The 22,042-nt window shown below is 37.5% G+C and overlaps 1 protein-coding gene across 1 annotated transcript; it reads right to left on the reverse strand.

Annotated features, from left to right (window-relative positions):
* Positions 1-1,257: 1,257 nt before the first annotated feature.
* Positions 1,258-4,955, reverse strand: LOC131302441 (L-ascorbate oxidase-like). Its single transcript, XM_058329100.1, has 5 exons — positions 4,590-4,955; positions 3,720-3,812; positions 3,294-3,506; positions 3,003-3,182; positions 1,258-2,533 (listed from the first exon to the last, which is right to left on the reverse strand). The coding sequence occupies exons 1-5, from the start codon at positions 4,857-4,859 to the stop codon at positions 1,577-1,579; spliced, it is 1,713 nt and encodes a 570-aa protein (XP_058185083.1). The 5' UTR covers positions 4,860-4,955; the 3' UTR covers positions 1,258-1,576.
* Between the last annotated feature and the right edge of the window lie 17,087 nt (positions 4,956-22,042).

The following is a 22,042-nucleotide window of genomic DNA, read 5'->3' on the forward strand; positions in this document are numbered from 1 at the left end:
ATTTGCCGACCGGTCGTTAATTTCAAAACTCTGAAAATAATTGAGATCCGCGCAAACTGAACTGGACATCCGATTATTATTATTTAAAAAAAAAGGGAGACCACGTAAGCGGAGTAATGTTCGTATGATCAGCAAAATAGTAACACGCTAGTCTCTGGAATATAAAAGGAGCTGGAATTGGCAATAGCTGGGTCCCCATACACGTGGACATCTGATTTTCTAAGCTTCTAAAAAGGGAAAATTACCAAAATTAAAGTACTAGTATTAATTAATTCCTATCATGTCCTGCAACGTTATTACTAGTCATGGCAATGGGGTAGGGTTGGTTAAATTTTTGTGTAACTTTAAATAGGGAATGAGTTTGATTTTTGACCCTCTATCTCCAAAGCAGAAGGGAATACAGATATGGATTTGGTCTGAGTTTTGAGTAGGATGAGAATTTGGAAACACGACACGTTGACACGAATCGAATAACAAGAAAATAGAGGGTTCTAGTCGACTACTCTTTGTCAAGATCGTGAGTACAACATGACATAACGACATGAAAATTACACGGAACGGGTACATGCCGGTTGAACTCGCATAGCTCGAGCATATATGACATGGATAACCGTTTAGTTCTTCGCGTTGTCCCCATAGCCAAACAACACGTACGACTCGTACACGACTTACGCAACATCCCTTGTTCTGATTGGAGTTGCACGTTTTTCATTATTTTAGACCTAATATTTTAGTTTACGATTTGCATTGAAACTTATGCAACAGCTGTTAGATGAGTATTTTTTTTGTTATTTTCGAATTGATTGGACGTTAACAAAGTGAATTCCTAGTAAGAATCTTCGACAGATCGATGGTTCCGCATTTAAACCGTCCATGCATGGAGCCCTGAGCCCTCATTACTTTATAAAACTAAACTTTTTTTCAACACATATTTTGTTCAGATCTGTACATCAAAATCTGTAGCCACGGACTTCTCGAACTGCAAATCAAAAATTTGTTGTTAGATTTTTAGTTTCAGAAAGCCATTTTATCAACAATAAAAGCTAGGGAACTAATAACTTATTAATTCCCCAATTGCGCCGTTATCCTGAACTTGCACATGGCAGCAATCCTAGCAGTATACCAACAGATATCCTTATTCTGACAGAGTATTTCTCGTTGAAATTGTTCATGTGGAAAATGTGAAAAAGTCATCCATTTGAAAGGTTGTACAAGCTAATCAAGATATTTCTAGGCAACCCATTTCTTGACTTGTAAAAAGAATAAACCAACAGATATCCTTATTTGTGTTAGAATTTGAAGACATTTTGACCCGGAACAAACTAACAATAGTGAGGGAAAAACAAGCAGCACGAAAAGAAGGACCGAAGGCTCGACCCCTGAAACCACCCAATTCTGATGCTGTATTTTCCGAAGCACCCAACTCAAAACTAATTGGCTGTGGAGGTAAGGCCTTATGACTCTTATGTACCAAACTCGTAGTGGGGTAAGCCTCTGAATACCCGAAAAGAATTTTCACTACTTACAGAATAATTGTCAATTTGAAGTATTTTAGAATGGTTTCCTATTGAAGGGTTTATGGCCTACGGTAGCCTTTGGTATCACCACAGCCCGTAATAGATGTTGGATACCTCCCCAACATCTCCACCCCTTCTTCAAACACCACCCCCATGCCCAAGTAAAAGTGAGCCTCAATGTGGCAATGAAAAGCCCAAACTCCCGGATTATCGGCCACAAACCTGAGAGCAGTCCACCCGTAAGGCTGAACAGACACGGTGTTCTTCATAATCGGGTCAACAAGATTGTACTTCTTTGGATCACTATTGATGTCAAACTTGCCCTGCCCGTAGCCCATGACCCAGAAATCATGCCCGTGGAGATGCCAAGGGTGGGTCTCACTGTTGTCAGCATTCATTGTATTGGCATTTTGGAGAATGATATCCACTGTTGAGTTGAACTGCAACTTGTAGATTGAGCTGCTAGCAGTGGCATTGGTATTGTTTGGTTTACCGAAAATATCATAGTTCTGCGAATCATAGCCATCCGGAGGTGGGGTTTGGTCGAAAACATGGTTCAATCTGTCCTTCACGGCGATTAGGTAAGGGGTATCGGGAAGGTTGTAGGAGATATTATTCACAGACCACCGGGTGTAACCGTTGATCGTGTTTTGAGTATTGAGCATGACTATGACGCGGTCCGATGTCTGAGGAGGAGGGAGGATGTAACCCTGTCGGGCCTTCATCGCCTCACCCTGGGCTAACCTTGGTGCCACGTCATTCCAAGCTGGACCGACGGGTGGAACCGTGGGAGGGGATCTCCTGGGATGGTTCGGGTAGTAATTGAAAATGGCTAACCCATTGGGAGTTGTGCTGTTTCGGCTCACTACTTTTGAAACTGCCCAGTAGTTTCTTGTAGGGGCTTGATCCGCTTTTATCAGGACAGAATATGTTTCACCAGAGTAGATAAACAAATTTTTTACTACAAAAGGCTCAACATTGTGTCCATCTGCTTCAACAACAGTCATAGTATGACCCTGCATTAGAAATACTATGCGTTAGTTATGAATTTTGTTTTTTCAAGTGGATATATTATAGAATATATATATACGCGAAGGAAAGTTGCATCCCGCAACAATGAGATTTAAAACCCTAGCAACAAAGTTGTTAATGTATTTTAATTTAAAAATGATGGAAATATCCAGTTTGGTTACTAGTAGTATTTAGAAAAATAACATTTCAGACCTTTTTACCAAAAATTTTCAATAATTATTTCTCGTTGGCACATCACAACGATCTTTTCTTTTTCTTTTTTGGAATAATCAGCTTTCCTGATTTGGATTTTTTTGGTTGCCATTTTCTTAGAAATGGATTGTTTGTCAAAATAAAACCTCGAAAACAAGCTTCAAAATGTGTTATAGGATTGATTATTATAAAACGTATTCTAAAAATAAATTAACTAAGTCTAACACAACAACCAAATGGGATACATAATTAACAAGTTACCTCAATTTCAAAACTAAGGGCAGCTAGAGATGTCAAGCTACTGATCCTCAGCCTATATGTCTTCCCCGGAACCACAGTAATAACATAGGGTGAGCATTCAGGATTTGTCGCATTACAAAGGCCGGCTTTTAATCCAGGAGTAGAACAGTCGAACTTCCCTTTTCCATGTATCAAAAGTGACTACAAGACAATAAAACGCGTTAGCATTAATAATGCACACAGTAACCTTGAAGACTCAAAAAAAAAAAAAAAATTGTTGCAAAGAAAGTATATATGTTGCGCGTTATATACCTGAGGTTCGCCAACCCAAACAAAGGGTAAGGAAGAGAGTCCGGTGGCTTGTTCATAAGTGCTTTGGTGGTACCAATCGGTCAGGAGGATGCTTCTATCATGATCATAAGTATAGGGCTCTGATTCACCCGGTGGAAGCGATACCCGGATCATTCCGTTCAAACCGGCTTCTCTTTGCAGGCCGTAATGTCCGTGGTAAAGATATGTTCCAGGCTGTTGAATATAATCGATTGATTAAGTGAAACTATCAAAACTATGCTCTCAGAATTTGAATGAGGGATGAGAGTGTTATGAAAAACACTAGAACGGAGAAAACTCCATTTCAGAGATTGAAACTAACACAAATGCTAGGGGTACCGATCAAACTGTGCCTATGTACACGGCTTGGTCGGTACTAATAGTCAGTGGTAAGAAAATTAAGCTTACTCTATCCACCACAAATTTGTAAACAAAGGTATCTCCAGGCACAATTGGACATTGAGTCACCCCCGCTGTTCCATCAAACCAAGGTGTTCCTTTCTGCAATCGATCACAAAATACATGTAACCAAATCAGCCGTCACGTCACCTCAAACAATCAAGATTGTAGATTCGCAATGACTAAGACCCGTTTGGTTATCGTTTCTTATTTGCTTATTTTTTGTCGGAAGCAACACACAAATAAGTGAAATATTTAGATATAGAATAAGCAAATACGCTAGCAGATATTGGCTATCACATGGGGCCTAAGTCCTATTTTCTTCTCCTTACCAATTATTTTTTTGGATTAACCATTCGTTTTAACAAGAAAAATTTGAAAAGTAAAAAAACTATGACCATAACCAAAAAAGAAAAATCATTAAAGACGAAAGAAATACGAAACGGCTGTTTTTCGTCTAAAGTGTCATTTTTTATGAACTTTTTACAACATCAACCCACATTTTTATACTTTTCTAATTTCTCTCATCAAAACGAATGATTAATCACAAAAATTATGACAAAAAACTTAGCCAAAAGTTATGAAATACCGAAAATAAGTTTACAAGAATGCGCCCTCATTTGAAGTGTGACCCGCGTACGTCACACACGTGCCGAATTCGAGCCATTAAACACTTCAGGATTTCACTTGTGTGTATCCAAGACCACTACCACCAAAAATACCTTTTGGTGGTGAAACGATTCCATCGCTTAAGTATCAGATTTCGTCACCAAAAGTACCAGCGAGGAAATGTTCCATCGCCACGTTTCGTAGTCTATTCGACTTTCTGGACTTCTAAAGAGAAAATGAAAATGTACGATCATATATATATATATATACCTGACGAATCCCGTGCCAATGAATGGCAACATTCTCAGTCAACAAGCTGTTCTTGAGCTCCACTACAACCGTATCGTTCACCCGGGCCTCAATCGTCGGCCCAGGTGTCCGTCCGTTAATGGTGATGGCCAGTTTCTTGTAACAGTCCTGAGACTTGTACTCGTACTTCACTTCCCACTTGTAATGCCGGATTCCTGCTGCCTCTGCTGCAAATGGAACAGCGAGTAGAGATAGAGAGAGAAACAGAGCCATGATCAGCTCACGACCCATGTTTTGAAAATAAAATCAATCAAATCCTAAACTGGCAAAAAGGGTGTGGCCGGAAAAATGGGTGGGTCTTGATGCGAAATATATAGAAGTGCTTGATGTTTGAGTTTTGTTTTGATGTTTGGGAGGGTATTTATACACATGTTTGTGTAGGCTGCAGGTAGAAGTTTATGTTTGGAGAAGGAGTCAATTAATTGGATATGGAGATTGTAAGAATAGGGTGGGTAGCGCGGGGGAAATTTCTAGGTAAAGCATCGACAAAGCGATCCGCAAGGTTAGCCAAGTGATCAAAGACTGAAACTTAAGAATTTGTTTTCTCCAAAGATCTCAAATCCAAAACCTCTCAAATGCTACTAACTTTAAAATCCGAAGAAATCAGCTCTTTGAAACTTTTCAGATGCTATTAACTCCAAATGAGTTGGTCCATCAGGACTTTTGCAAGTGGACAGTAGAATTGGTCTCTTAAATTAATTGAGGTGCACGTAAGCTGGTCCGACCACCTAAAATACTATAAAACAAAAAGGTGATGAGGTGACAGAAAGGGGATTAGGTGAGTCGAGCGTGAATATTTAGGGAAGTTCATGGAAGGGTCTTGGGGTGGGATTTCTCTATATTGTCAAATTCAGCTAGCCTCTAGTGGAGAGGTTCAAAGGGGAGATTAGTAGACCGTTTGATATATATATATTTTTTTGCACATGGGAATGAGAGAATATGCTGACTTTGAATTGTCCGACAATTTGTATTCGAAATGTGTTTGGAATCGTTTGATGAATATGAATTTATGTTACTGTTGGAACTCACGTGAATCGAACTGTTATGAATATATCTATTCGGAGTCATGCACACGATACTGTGCAGACTTTCTGCTTGGCAATCGTAATAGGTATATTGACCAATTCATTGGTTTTTTAGAAACTAATGTAATGGTTTGTGGAAAAGTGTAATGTGACTGAGCATTTGTAAGAGTTCGATAAATTAATTAAAAGATTTGTCCGATCGTTAATTTAAGAACTCCGGTTATAATTAAAATGCGTACAAGCTGAGCTGGACATGAAAAAAAAAAAAGAAAAAAAAAGAAAAAGACCATGCACGTAACTACGTAAGTGGAGTAAAATATTCGTATGATCATCAGCAAAATAACACGCTAGTCTCTGAAACACAGAAGGAGCAGGAATTGGCAATATAGAGCTGGGTCCCCATACACGTGAAGATCTGATTTTTCTAAGTTTCTAAAAACTATTACTATTTAATTAATTCCTCTCATGTCCTGCAACGTTACAGCTGCTAGTCATGGCAATGGGGACCGTAGGGTTGGTTGGTTTAAGTTATGGGTGAGATTCAATTCCTAAATATGTAATCGTATCTTAATTTTTGTCTAACTTTAAATAAGGAATGAGTTTGATTTTTGATGGATTTGGTCTGAGTTTTGCATAGGATGAGAACTTGTAACACGACATGATTGACACGACTCGGGTAACAAGAAAATGGAGGGTTGTAGTTGATTACTTTGACATGAACATGAGTATGACATAACATAAGGACAAGAAAATTAAACAGAATGAATACGGGGCCGGTTAAACTCGTGTAGCTCGAGCACATGACGGGAATAACCGTTTAGTTGTTCACGTTGTACCCCATAACCAAACGACACGACTCATACGCGACTTACACAACATCCCTGATTCCGGTTGGAGCTATTTTTCATTATTTTAGACCGAATATTTTAGTTTATGATTTGCATTGAAACTTATGCATAGCTGTTAGATATTTTTCTTGTTATTTTTTTCGCAAGAATTTTCGACGGATCGATAGTTTTGTGTCTAAACCGTCTTTGCATGGAGCCCTGAGCCATCATTACTTTATGAAACTCAGCTTGCATGAAACTTTTTTTTAACACATATTTGTTCAAATCTGTACATCAAAATCTGTAGCCACAAGACTTCTCGAACTACAAATCACAAAGCTGTTAGATTTTTAGTTTCAGAAAGCATTTTTCCAATAAAAGCTACGGAACTAATAACTTTTTTTTTTTATCGGCAATTTTTTATTATTAAACTCCGCAATATTACAAAAATTAAAAGAACAAGGACAATTGAAAATTATAAGGGAACTAATAACTTATTTGTTCTTTTCTGTAACCTTTGCTTAGTTCCCCAATTGCTTGCATAATCTCCTCACACAATGTTATACTACCATTTTCATATGGTTATTAATTGCCCGAGCCCCGAGGGGCGTTTTGGCGGATAAAAAAATAAATGGTTATTAATTTGTAAAACGAGATTAATATAGCCTATCTTCCCCTTGACTCATTATAAGTTATTTTATATGATTCTGCCCGTGTTTACTTAAACGGGTCCAGTGGAATGGGATGCTGCCAAACACCCATTGTTAAGCGGTCGATCCAATCGTTTATTTCAGCGATTGACGGCTCAGATCTTGACCAAGCAATTAACTATTTAAATCTGTATGCATTTAGATTCAATCCGAGCTATTCATACTGAGATGAACGCCCGGATGTCGCTCAACACCAATTTAACAGGGGTGCTTGGCAGCATACCCGGATCCGGTCCCATTACATGTGATTCACTGACAAATAATATGGGTTGACACCTACCGGATCCCAAAAAAAACAAAAAACAAAAAGAACAAGATTACAAGAAAATATGGGTTGACAACTTGACACCGACAGTAGTCGGCCATGGTATTTTAATACTGAAGATAGTAATATTTAAACATGCACAAGTACAAAATACACGGTTTGAGGCGGACGCAGAATTTATACACAGTGGACAAGGGTGGAGCTATGTTGCGGTCTAGGGGCCCCGGTCCCCCGACCTCGAGTTCTGAGTGTCCGAATTTTAAAATTTTTATTTTGTATATATCTGATTTTGAATATTATACGTAATATTATTCGTGTATAACCACTTATAATCTTAATAATTTTGGTTTGATTTGATAAAAAAATAGTTATTTTATATTCTCATTTCTCAATTTATTTTACAAATAAAAAATAAGCACGTGACAGTTGAAGTAGCCTAAAAAAATAAAATGATTGGTATATTTTAACATCATTAGGCTAGAATCATTTAAATATATATATAGAAATATAATGTATTGAAAAGCAAAAATCTGATAATATAATAAGTACACGTTCTGATAAAAAATATATGTCTATTAAGCCGGCCTCCTGGAGTCCTAATCTTGGCTCTACCACTGATAGTGGGAGTTGTACCAGTGTATTTTACATTGACAAAAATATATATTTTAGGTTTAGATATATATTACTACTTGGTAGATCTAAGTTTGTGTATAATTATACGTACATAGCAATCATTTTATTTTACTGACTTTTGCTTTGTTTGGTTCTCTTTTTGAAAAGCATTTTTCAAAAGATTCTCCTTACTTCCAATCATTTCTTTTTTTATCTCTTTCCACTTATTATCCCTACTACTTTTACAAAAAAAATTTCAAAAAGTGTTCCAACCAAAGCATAGAAATTGTTGATAACTTAGAATTACAAGGAGTTTTGTCCAATCGAATTATTTATTTCATTCAAAGAACTCGCAGTGACCAATCTTATTGAAAACTTTTCTTAATTAACCTGAATGAAAAAATTAATTAATTAGTAGTATCATTAAAAAGAATATTTGGAGTTGCGGCACGCCCTTCCGTCCGCCCCTCCATAGGTCCGTCGTTTAGTATTAACCTGAATTCTGATTTTTGTTTTTCAAGTTTGGATATAAATTAAAATTCAGAGAATCTATAAATATACTATAGGAATGTAGTTGAAGTCAAAAGGCTCCCAACCCTTAATCCTAAATTCATAGAATTTAGAGTTTTTTTAATAAAAAAAAAATGAAAGAGAGAAAAAACTGGGAGTGGAGAGAGAGAGAGAGAGAGAGAGAGAGAGAGAGAGAGAGAGAGAGAGAGAGAGAGAGAGAGAGAGAGAGAGAGAGAGAGAGAGAGAGAGGGAACGTGGGAGTGGGGGAGGGGAAGAGAGAGAGGAAAAATTTATTCTATGTTCCAACGCTCATGTTGTTCTTGAGGGACAGCATGCACCCCGGATTCCTTTTCTATCAATTAGCGCCATTCTCGTTCGATGCACAAGACAAAATATTTGTGTGATTCTGCTACAAAATATTGAGCTCACACAAAATTTGTCGTTTGTCCTGTGCATCGAACGGAAACGACGCTAGTACATCTAGAGAGATTCGTTGGTTAACGGATGGTAAGGTCCACTAATACAAAAAAAAAAAATTTGATAAGACCACAAATCAAAGACTGATTCATGGCTTCTGTGCTGGTCATTGTTTGAAACGTTTCTCTACGATTAAGTCCTCGTTTACTAGCACTTATAATTTAACTTATTTGCTTAAAAAAGTAAATGAAAAATGTTTGTTACCAATTATATGAATAATCACTTATTTGACCCAAAAAAGCTACTATATGATTTTAAGCTATAATTTGAAGTTTGTTCTTTTTGCTTATTTTAAGACGTTAGAACATGAATGGACAAAAGAATCATAAAGTGAATAGTTATTTTTACTCAAATTTGAAGGACAGGCTAGACAATTTGTATATAAAAGCAAGCAGGTTAAACTTTTTTTACAACTTATAAACTACGGGTGGTTCCGGGGACCCTTAAAAAAATCTCTAAAAAAATCCTTCAAAGTTTCCGATCGAATTGTGATGATCCGAGCCGCTCAATGTAATCAGAACGTGATTTTAAAGGTATCCTCAAGAAATTAGCAAAAAAAATGACCGGAAAGAGCTTCATCCGAACAGTTTTTTATTGAACGGTTCAATAAAAAAAATGCTCAAATCAAGCCCTTCTCGATTATTTTTTTTTGCCAATTTCTCGCGAGCACCCTTAAAATCACGTTCTGAACACATTGAGCGGCTCGAATCATCAAAATTTGATCGGAAATTATGAGATTAAGATTTGGGGATTTTTTTAGGGGTCTTCGGAATCGCCCCGTGTAAACTATTTTTATAATCTAAAAAGCTAACTTATAGGTGTTAGCAAACAGAGCCTAAATAAAGAAGACAACCGGTGCACTCTTGTGCTGTTGGGATTGGGAATATTCAGCCCCACGGATCTGCCGCGGATTGAGTAGACTGGATTTAGTCATGTGTTTGGATTTCCATATGGATTAATTCGTACAAAACCAGGAGGTAATGTGGAAAATGGTGGGCTACTTGATATGGTGCATTAGACGCATTCTCGAGATAGATATGTAATAATATGTCAACCAACTACGCGACTACTTCCATGTTCACAAATCTAGAATCAATAATTATACACGGTCGGTTGTTGGATCAGATGTGGAATTCTTGTAGTCTTGTTGGGAGACTCGATCACGTCTTGTAAGAAGATCTACGTTCGAATCTATGCATGTTTAGGGTTACATGTAAATTGAATTTCATGAAGTGAAAACCAAGAATTTGCCTATGAGGTTAATCACGTGAAGCAATTAACGGGAGACAATTTTGAGATTAAATACGATATGCGATGCCACAATCACGTGTGGTGATTTAATTTGAAGTAGATGCATTGGCGGGCCAAAGGTGTGGGGCGGGATCACGACACCCTCAAACTTTTGAAATAATTTAATTTAATCCGGCCAATTTAAAGTTTTAGTATTGGTCCTTTCAAAATATTGATAATTTAATTTACCCATTTTGAAGTTTATTTATTTACCTTAGTCCCTGCAAATTCTAAACATTTTACATTTGACCTTTTCTTTGTGAAAACAGACACATGTTCTCTAGACTAGGGCGTTTTTTTGCTTTCCAATTCAACGGGAACAATTAATAAAAAAACTGGAAGATATCAATCGACATGTGCATTCCAACGGCAAGTGTTTATTCAAGTTGAATAGTATTATATTTCATTGTTTTTTCAAGTTATTCCCTCCTTCCCGATTTGTTTGCTCAACATTCTATTTTAGACTCTCTTAAACTGTTTATTCACTTTCGAAAATAGAAGGTAAGTTTGGAAATATGTACGCACACTTTCAAAGGCTTTGACTCAATAAATTGAGAGATTTCCCGTAGTGATCAAGCAAATTAGGACGGGAGGAGCATCTGTTTATTTATCAAAATTGTTTATGTAGTTGGTGGTTCTAAAACAGTGTATAAAGGAGGCTTAGACTTTTATTTACACCACCTTAGTTCGGGGGAAATTTATTTTTTATGTAACACGGTTTTTCAACTGCAACTACATACTTAGGTCCCGTTCTGCTAAGGTTCTTATTTTTCAAGTACTTATTTATTACTTTACAAGACAGCTTATTCTCTCACAATACATCACTCTTCATTCAAAAAAAATAAACACTTATTTATTTTAGTCAATGCCCTTAATTAGGCCTAGTTTAATACTATAGTTTATAACTGAAATATCCAAAATATCTAGTAAGAAACCTGTTGGCTTGGCAGTCAAGGCTTAAGACTTGGGTTAATTGAGGGACTGGAGGAGCGTGTTGTGCATGGCAAATCGCCTTCGCTCCGGTCCCACTCCGATGATCGGAATCGTTCACTTCGTAGAGCTCGTCGTGTAGAACAATTGTACCAAAAATTAGCTTGATCAGATATCATTAAGTGCATCATCTAAACATTATTATCTTGAAACGAATGGATCCAAAACACTAGATAAAATCCACTATTTTTTTGGTACACTTAATAATTTCAAGATAATAAAGTTCGGATGAGACATTTAATGATATCCGATCGAGCTAATTTCTGGTACATGACGAGCTCTATGAGTGAACGATTCCGATCATCAAAGCGAGACAAGAGCGACGGCGCTCCTCCAGTCCTTAATTGAGGTGTACGCAAACTAGTCTGGACATCAGAGTTATAAATATAAATAAACATATACTCCCTCCGTTCCAAATTGAGAGTCCCTTATTCTATTTTGGGATGTTTCAAAATGATTGTCCCTTTCCAAAAATAAAAGTGGAAATTTGATAAAATTCCAAAAGTGTCCCTCTTATTTGAATACATATGGTGCAAAATAGGTAGAGTATAGGGGTAATAGTGAAAAGTAGGTGTAATAATTTTATGTCTCCTAAAAAAATTGGAATTCCAAACGACTCTCGTTCAGGAACGGAGGGAGTATACAGTTAGCGGAATAATAGAAGAAAAATTAGAAAACATCATTTTCCACGTGAAGGTTTGGTACGTGGGATTCTGTTTTTTAATTTAGAGTTCACATGGATCCTACTTCGAAAACCACTCGGTTTGACAAGTCTTTGTTCCAACTTTAGGGCGTGTGATAGTTGAACCAATTAAAAGGCACAAGGTTCAATTTATTGTAATTAATTCGTAAAGGTCATCCACATAGGGTTTGACATGTGATTGATGCGTTTCCGCGTCCTTATTAAAAAAAAATAAAAAATTAGCGTTTTTTTAATTTTGTGCAAGCTTTTATGTATTTGGATGAACTATTCGAATCATCGTCGTAGGCACAATAGTGACCGGAACCGCTCATTCCATAGTCTTGCTGAGAACAATGTATGGGTAACAAAATTAGCTTAATCGAATACCAGATGAACATACGATCAATCTGTATTAAAGTAATTGATTTTGGCACTCCAATATTTTTCTGTTAATTACTAGTAATCAAAATACATGTAACATGAACATTATAAGACAAATACTAGAGTGTGGTTATCAATACCTGGAGTGTCAAAATTATTTGGATCCCTTTGCCTAAAATAAGCTGAGTGAATTGGTGAGTACCTACCCGACCCATATAGATAACCCAAATGTTAAGGTCTTCTTATGCAACGGAGGGTTCTGGGATTTGGGCGTTTGTAGCGTCCGAGTAATTTTTTGTTCAATATAAACACGAGATTGTCTGTTTTCAAAAATAAAAAATACTAGCAATGGAGATGCTGCTGATGGAGGACTTTGATTGACCGCATATGGTTGGCGGGTTCCACATTCATTTATTATTCTGATTCTGATTACAACTTGGAAGGATGAAGAGAACGTGGAGGGACGACTAGTACTATTGAAAAAGATAGTAAAATTAACTATGTTTTGGCCTTTGGGATAATGTTAACTGCAGATTTAGGTTTGGTGCTTAGAGCATCTACAGTGAAATAATCAAAAAGGAACAATTAAAAAATTTTGATTATCTATTTAAGAGGTTGTTAAGGTTAGCAATGTAGAAATACACAATGGTACAATTAAAATTGAATAACCAAAACTTGCCACATCGCCTTTTTAACTTATAAAAATTTAGAAATTGTGGCATAGAAACAATTTTTTTTTAAAATAGTTTTCAAACTAATAAAAATAGGTTATTAGAAAAAGAGAAAATAGTTTTTTGAAAAATTTGATTAAAAAAAAACAGTTTTCGGGAAAAAGTTAAAAAAAACAGTTTTTTAATATAAAAAGTTTTTTTTTTTCAAAAGAACGGTTTTTGAAAAAAAGTTTTAATAAAAAAACTGTTTTGAAATAAAACTGTTCAAAAAAAATTGGAAAAAACAGTTTTAAGGGAAAAAAACTATTTTTGCAATAAAATAAAAACTGTTTTTAAAAGTATTTTTGTTATAAACATGTTAAAAATGAAGAAAGAAGGTTTATGTGTAATGATAGTGTATTTGATTGAGGAAATGTAAAGACAATTAAATTTGATTATTGGCAAAATGTTGGTAGTTTTGATTATCCAAAGGCCAAAATTTGATGAGTTACTAAGATGTTTCTAAGTTTGATTATTCCAATGTGAGCTCTTTTAATTTGAACAAATGTTGCTAACCTTATAAATCTTTTTATTTTGATTATACCACTGTGGATACTCTTATGCTGGGTTTGTATGGGTAGACTTTATTGCTATAGTTCTTGGTTTTTTTTGGTTTCTTCCTCGTGGATTTAATTACATAATCGTTCAGCAAGATCTTCCGTCCTCAATTCTCGGCCTAGGCTCACTTTCTTGATATTTGTTAGATTTTTTTTGGAGGGTTTCAATCTAAAATCATTTCGCGATAGGTGAAGTAACCTCTAGATTATATTAACAAAGCTTGAATAGTTTAGATGAGCGATATGAGATAAAGTCTAACACTCCCCTTCAGTGGCGGACTTATTCAGGGGCACGTGCCCCCACACCCTCCCATACTATTTTTTTTGACTAAGGTTTTCTCTTGTTTGATTTAGGGGTGCAAAATATAGTTCGCACAATTATGGATCTTTTTCTGATGATCCAAGATGTATATAACGTAGAGATTGTGAAATAAATTTTTTTTTTCGATCCACAAATTGTCAAATAATTTGTCCACACAAAAAATGAAGTTGATCGAACACTGATAACAACATTTTATTTGTGCGAAAAATGGTTAGACCGTGTATTTTTTATGAATAAAAGTATTTCGATGGAGTTGTTTCAGTTCAAAGTCTAATCAATATAGATTTTTTAATGGACAATTTATATGACGAGCCCTATCATATGAACAGTTCGGATTGACGAGGGGAGATGTACTTGTGGACGAATTGCATTTACAATAAATCTAGGTCCTTTTATTAAGTTAGGAAGTATGAAAAACAGAGTGCTTAAGAAGAACAGATCATGAAAATAAAATTTTGAAAAACGTATTTCGCCACTACACTACTCAAATGAAAAAAATCTACTACAGAATACATATGTGTGGATATGTTTAAAATTGGAATGGTGTATGATTGCAGTTGACGATGAAATTTTTTAAAGTAATGAATGATTATGTGCCCCCACTATATATAATTCCTGGGTCCGCCACTGCTCCCCCTCATGTGCAGCCCAGATGCACATGAAGGTGCAAATTGAGCTGACCGGAAGATTTTGCTTCAGGCGACAGAGACTTGACCACGAGAAATGAGACCATCCAAAACGTAGCTCTGATACTGATACCATTTTAGGTTTTTTTATTTTATTGGAGGGTTCCAACCTAAAACCAATTGGTTATAGGTGGAGTAACCTCTAAATTATATAACCAAGCTTGGTTGGCTTAGATGAGTGATGTGAGAGTCTAACAATCCTCTTCCTCAAAAATTTTAATAACTGATAATAATTTCGAAAGACACTTTTGCATTTACGATTGCGTACGTGCATAGTGTTACATAGAGCTAGTGAGACAAATTCTACTATGACAACGGCCGATCCAGCATGATGTTCATATGACCTGCCTTGTAAGCAGAACCCCTTAACCCCAACCGGGGGACTATCCTTGTTACAAGTTGCCATCATTCCAAACAACTCAACATATGATCAAACCTAAATCACACAATGCGCGAGCGCAAACGTCAAAGAGTCTTTCAAAACTCTACCAAACAACTAGAATTTGTGAGTATGGAGATTGAGAGAACGAGCGCAGAGCGAGGAATGAGTGCAGGAGCGAAGACCATTTTAAAGAATACGTAACTAAGGATCGAACTGATCACCTATTATTAGATGATGACTTCTGGCTAGTGGTGAAAGGTCAACTAAGAACGTTATGTGTCTGGTTCTTGGTGTTGGAAATTGACTAGAATTCCTAAATTGACTAGGATTCCTTTTCCTATTTGGTTTAGGTTTATTTAGTGTTTTCTTATAAATAGGGACCTTGGGGGTTCCTAGGGTTATGGTCTTTTGTTCAAGGGCTTAGATATTAGGGTTTTGTTTATGCTCTTAGGGTTCCACCAAGGGTTTGTGTCTCCCTTTTGGGTTCCACCAGAGATTTGTCCCTAGATATCTGTTTGGTGCTTCAATTAGAGTTACGGGTATAGCCGGCTCTTTGTTTCTCTCCCCGTTTATAGTGAATCCTCTTGCTCTTTTCCCCGTGGAGTACGTTCTTGCTTTGTGCTTGAACGGAACCACGTATATCCTTGTGTTCTTGTTTATCGCTTGTTGATTTATTATATTCTCAATTTCGTGTTCGGCACAACAAATTGGTATCAGAGCTCCGGGTTTCAATCCGAGGCTTTTGTTTTCTGTTGCGTATTGTGCAATTGGTGATCGTTTCAATGGCGACTCGTTTCGAAATTGCGAAGTTCGATGGGCAGAGCACTAGCTTCAGTTTATGGCGTATTAAGATGAAGGCTTTGCTTGTTCAACAAGGATTACACAAGACTTTGTTAGGAAAATTGAATAAGCCTGTTGATATGCAGGATAGTGTGTTTGAGGATCTCGATGCGAAGGCGCTCAGTTCGATTCAGTTGTGTTTAGCCGATGATGTGCTTCGCGAGGTCGGGGAGGAGGATACTACTGCCGGTATTTGGTTGAAGTTGGAAAGCATCTATATGACGAAGTCTCTTACCAACCGGTTGTATTTGAAGCAGCGCCTTTATACGTTTCGTATGAGGGAAGGTACGCCCGTAAAAGACCATCTAGATGAGTTAAATCGAATTATTATGGATTTAAAAAATATTGATGTTGTGATTGATGATGAAGATCAAGCCCTTATTGTGTTATGTTCTTTGCCTACATCTTATGAGCATTTTGTTACTACCCTACTTTACGGGAGGGATACGATTTCCATGGAGGACGTTAAGTCTAGTTTGTATTCGAAAGAATTGAGAAAAAAAGTATCCGGTGAGGGTGGTGATTTTGTTGCTCAGGGTTTGATGGTGCAAGGAAGAACTTCTGAGAGGGATTATGGCAGTAGAGGGGTTTCTGGCTCTCGTTCCACAAATCAGGAAGTAAAGTGTTTTTACTGTAGGAAATATGGGCACATGGTGAGAAATTGTCCTAGGTTGAAAAATAAGGATAATTTTGAAGAGAAGGTTGTTGCTGGTATTGTTGAAGAAGATTCCGACGATTCACTTATGGTTCTTTCTGTGAGTGTCGGTGATGTCTGTTCGAATAACGAATGGATTCTGGACTCCGGATGTTCTTACCACATGTGTCCGAATAAAGATTGGTTCGATACTTATGAATCGGTCAGCTGTGGTACAGTTCTTATGGGGAATAACATGTCCTGTAGAATTGTTGGGATTGGAACAATTAAAGTCAGAATGCATGATGGGTTTGTGAGGACGTTGTTTGGTGTTCGACATATACCAGATTTGAAGAGGAACCTTATCTCTTTGGGTACTCTTGACTCTTTGGGTTGGAAGCATACCGCTGAAGGTGGAGTCTTGAGGGTTTTGAAGGGTGCTCGTGTTTTGATGAAGGGTCGAAAATCGAATAACCTCTATGTGCTTGATGGTAGTACGATTGTGGGTGCTACATCTTTGGGTTCTTCATCGGTGAATTCGAGGTTGACTCAGTGTTGGGTTTTTAACTCTGTGGTAGAGTCGGTAATTAACTCCGTGTGGAGTTTGAGCAGATCTTCGAGTGCATTCGGGAGGGATGCGTTGGGTGGGAGGTGCCCGTTGGAAGATAGAGGCTCAATTTGGAGGCATGTGCGGCTGAGTTTCCTGAGTCGCGTTTACAAGGTCAAGCAGGTGTGCTTGAGCCTTACTCGTTTGTGCCGTTGGTGATGGCCCCGTGGGGGGGCTTTTGGGGGAGATGAGCGATTAAAGGAGAGGATTGCCTATAGTGTTGAATTCGATGGAATTCAAGTCAAGGTGGAGATTTGTTGGAAATTGACTAGAATTCCTAAATTGACTAGGATTCCTTTTCCTATTTGGTTTAGGTTTATTTAGTGTTTTCTTATAAATAGGGACCTTGGGGGTTCCTAGGGTTATGGTCTTTTGTTCAAGGGCTTAGATATTAGGGTTTTGTTTATGCTCTTAGGGTTCCACCAAGGGTTTGTGTCTCCCTTTTGGGTTCCACCAGAGATTTGTCCCTAGATATCTGTTTGGTGCTTCAATTAGAGTTACGGGTATAGCCGGCTCTTTGTTTCTCTCCCCGTTTATAGTGAATCCTCTTGCTCTTTTCCCCGTGGAGTACGTTCTTGCTTTGTGCTTGAACGGAACCACGTATATCCTTGTGTTCTTGTTTATCGCTTGTTGATTTATTATATTCTCAATTTCGTGTTCGGCACAACACTTGGCAATCTCTATCGCAGTAGAGCATAGATGCCCATTGACCGAAGTAAAGAGCCCAATGGGCTAGGGTGGCCCATGTAGCCTTACCAAGCCTAGCTAGGGAAAACTCCGAACATAATACTCAGATCGTTTTAAAAAGTAAAATCTTGTGTATTGTGGTGGTGAAGTGCCATTGACTCCATGGGTTGTTTTCGGCACAAGAAGGTCCACATAACATTGGTCACATAATTTTCCGGTAAGATTTATCGTTCCGTTTTCAAATTTTGTTTTTATGCGCGTGCTCTCAATACTCGATCTGACGAATTTAAGTAGCTTAGAGTGTTATCAAAAGACGCTTTAATGATGCGCTCCACTCATGCTCACTCACGCACACATACGTAAAAACCATTAAACTTCATGAAATTTACAAGTTCATTGCTTGTATTGATTGGCCTTATTTATATGGCAAGTCAGTCACTCATGTAACTGCATTTATTTTATCTAATTTGTTAGAACTGTGGCTTATATGTTAAGTATAAAGAGATGCGAAGGAGTTCCAGAAAGAATGCCAGATGCCAGAGCGTAACGAAGCGGAACAAGTGGAGCGAAGCACAATGAGTGGAGCGTAGCGGAGTGACGGCTTCTGACCCATCACCGATGATCCAGTGAAACTAGACGCCCAGGCGTTCTGTAATTTGGGGGTGCAGACCAAATCCGGTTAGGGTTAGAATAGAGTAGGTATAAATACTCTATGTTGTAAACCCTATTCCATACTGTGATAATAAAGAATAGCAGCCGCTCTTGCTCCAGTAAACGTACCCGATTTTAGGAAACCACGTATATCTCTGTGTTGATTTCTTTATTGTTTATACTCGTTTATCATGCTTAGGTGTTTGATGATCCTAACACAATTCATGTAATTGTTATTGCTAACAATTACTTCATCTGTCCCTTTTTAAGTGTCTCAGTTTGACTTTCACGCAATTTTAAGAGTCAACATAATTATACCTCCAAAATATTACTTTTCATACTTATCTTTTATGGAGATATCATCATTATACTTTTACTCATCAACTTTTCAAAAGAAAATCTACTTTTAGGGGTAAAATAGAAAATGTACCAACTTTTACCCACTAATTTTCGACTAAGGTTTTCTCTTGTTTGATTTAGGGGAGCAAAATATAGTTCGCACAATTATGGATCTTTTTCTGATGATCCAAGACGTATATAACATAGAGATTGTCAAATAATTTGTCCACACAAAAAATCAAGTTGATCGGACACTGATAACAACATTTTATTTGTGCGAAAAATGGTTAGACCGTGTATTTTTTTTGAATAAAAGTATTTCGATGGAGTTGTTTCAGTTTAAAGTCTAATCAATATCGATTTTTTAATGGACAATTTATATGACGAGCCCTATCATATGAACGGTTTTGATTGATAAAGGGAGATGTACTTGTTGACGAATTGCACTTACAGGAAATCTGGGTCCTTCTATTAAGTTAGGAAGTATGAAAAACAAAGTGCTTAAGAAGAACAGAACATGAAAATAAAATTTTGAAAAACGTATTTCGCCACTTCACTACTCAAATGAAAAAATCTACCAGAGAATACATATGTGTGGATATGTTTAAAATTGGAATGGTGATTTTAAAGTAATGAATAATTATGTGCCTCCACTACATATAATTCATGGGGTCCGCCACTGCTCCTCCTCACGTGCAGCCCAGATGCACGTGAAGGTGCGAATTGAGCTGACCGGAAGATTTTGCTTTGGGCGACAGAGACTTGACCTCGAGAAGTGAGGCCATCTAAGACCTAGCTCTGATACTAATACTGTGTTAGATTTTTTTTTTGGAGGGTTCTAATCTAAAATCAATTGGCTATAAGTGGAGTAACATCTAGATTATATTAACCAAGTTTGGTTGGCTTAGATGAGTGATGTGTGAGTCTAACAATCCTCGCTCTCGAAAATTTTAATAACTGATAATAATTTCGAAAGACACTTATGCATTTGCGATTGCGTACGCACATAGTGTTACTTAGAGCTAGTGAGACGAATTCTACAATGACAACGGCGGATCCAGCGTGATGTTCATATGACCTGCCTTGTAAGCAGAACCCCTTAACCCCAACAGGGGGTCTATCCTTGTTACAAGTTTCCATCATTCCAAACAACTCAACATGTGATCCAACCTAAGTCACACAATGCGCAAGCGCTAACGTCAAAGAGTCTTTCAAAACTCCACCAAACAATTAGAATTCGTGAGTACGGAGATTGCGAGCGCGAGCGCAGAGCGAGGAATGAGTGCAGGAGCGAAGACCATTTTATAGAATATGTAACTAAGGATCGAACTAATCACCTGTTATTAGTTGACTTCTAGCCAGGGGTGTGCACGGGTCGGACGGGTCGGTTTTGACCCCGATCATGTCGGATAACAATATTTTAGTCCCGCAAACCGAACCGAACAGGTGTAAGAACCGTCCGCGAGCCTGATTTTTTAAGTCGGGTTGGGTCCGACCCCACGGGAAAGTAACGCACCAACCCGAACTGAAAATTGATTTTTAACAGAAAGTAAACCCGCACCCGTCCGAACCCCATGTTCGACCCGTTTGAAACCCTTCGTCGGGTCGGATTGGTCGGGTTCTGGGTTTTTTGCCCGCCCCTGCTTCTGGCTAGTGGTGAAAGGTCAACTAAGAACGTTATGTGTCTGGTTCTTGGCAATCTCCATCGCAGTAGAGCATCGATGCCCATTGACCGAAGTAAAGAGCCCAATGGGCTAGGGTGGCCCATGTAGCCTTAACCAAGCCTAGCTAGGGAAAACTCCAAACATAATAGGCTCAGATCGTTTTTTTTTTTTGCCACAGCGATATACATCAGCGAGAGTTAGTGGGGATGTTAGAGTTAGCACGGAGAGACCAGAAGCTATCCATAGCTCTAGCCCCCTAAAGGGCCTACCCCTGTGGGGCTCGAACCCAAAACCTTCTACAAAGGAGAGGCAATGACTGACCAACCGCACTAAGCAGTGATTGTCAGGCTCAGATCGTTTTAAAAAGTAAAATCTTGTGTCTTGTGGTGGTGCAGTACCATTGACTCCATGGGTTGTTTTCGGCACAAGAAGGTCCACATAACATTGATCACATAATTTTCCGGTAAGATTTATCGTTCTATTTTCAAATTTTGTTTTTATGCGCGTGCTCTCAATACTCGATCTAACGAATTTAAGTAGCTTAGAGTGTTATCAAAAGACGCTTTAATGATGCGCTCCACTCATGCTCACTCACGCACACATACATAAAAACCATTAAACTTCATGAAATTTACAAGTTCATTGCTTGTATTGATTGTCCTTATTTATATGGCTAAGTCAACCATGGAACTGCCTTTTTTTTATCCAATTCATGAAATTGTTATTGCTAACAATTACTCCCTCCGTCCCTTTTTAAGTGTTACAGTTTGACTTTCACACAGTTTTAAGAGTCAACATAATTGTAACTCCAAAATATTATTTTCCATACTTACTATTTATGGAGACATCATTATCACACTTTTACTTATCAACTTTTCAAAAGGGAATTTACTTTTAGGAGCAAAATAGAAAATATACCAACTAATTTTACAAAAGGACGATTATTTAGGGACAACCAAAATGGAATACATGACACTTAAAAAAAGGAACGGAGGGAGTACAAATTTGTTGTTGGACCTTTTTTTTTTTTTTTTCCAATCGATAGAAGAGATCATTTACATCGTATCATATATGAAGTACAAAGTACAAACTAGGAATACTACATCAATTGCAAGAGTTAACGGGACAACCAAGCCCAACAATTCAACCAATATAAGAAATAAACTGATTATATGGTAGAAACAAAGAAAAAAAAGGAAAAGCCCTTGTAAAGAAAGAACACCCACATACAGGTGGATAGATTTTAACTCTTGACCTTAAGTATGATGCAATAGTCCTAGCCAACTAATCTAGTCCCAATTGGTTGAACCTTATTTCACTGCCCCTTGTTTATGAAGTTTTCTTTTTCCTGGCTTTCAAGCTTAAAATTGCAATTAAAAGTAGGAATTGGGTCCTTTCCCATCCCTCAAAGATCGTGCTATCCAGTGTCTTAGTGGGCTCTTTCTAGACCCACTTTAGGCAAATATCGTTCAGTTTTATAGACCTCATATAACAAGGATCGTTTAGTTTTTAGACCTCATTATTTGTTTTTTAGACCTCATCTTAAACAACAGCTACACCAAAAGT

Source organism: Rhododendron vialii, chromosome 10a, assembly GCF_030253575.1.
Source record: "Rhododendron vialii isolate Sample 1 chromosome 10a, ASM3025357v1".
NCBI classification, from domain to species: domain Eukaryota; kingdom Viridiplantae; phylum Streptophyta; class Magnoliopsida; order Ericales; family Ericaceae; genus Rhododendron; species Rhododendron vialii.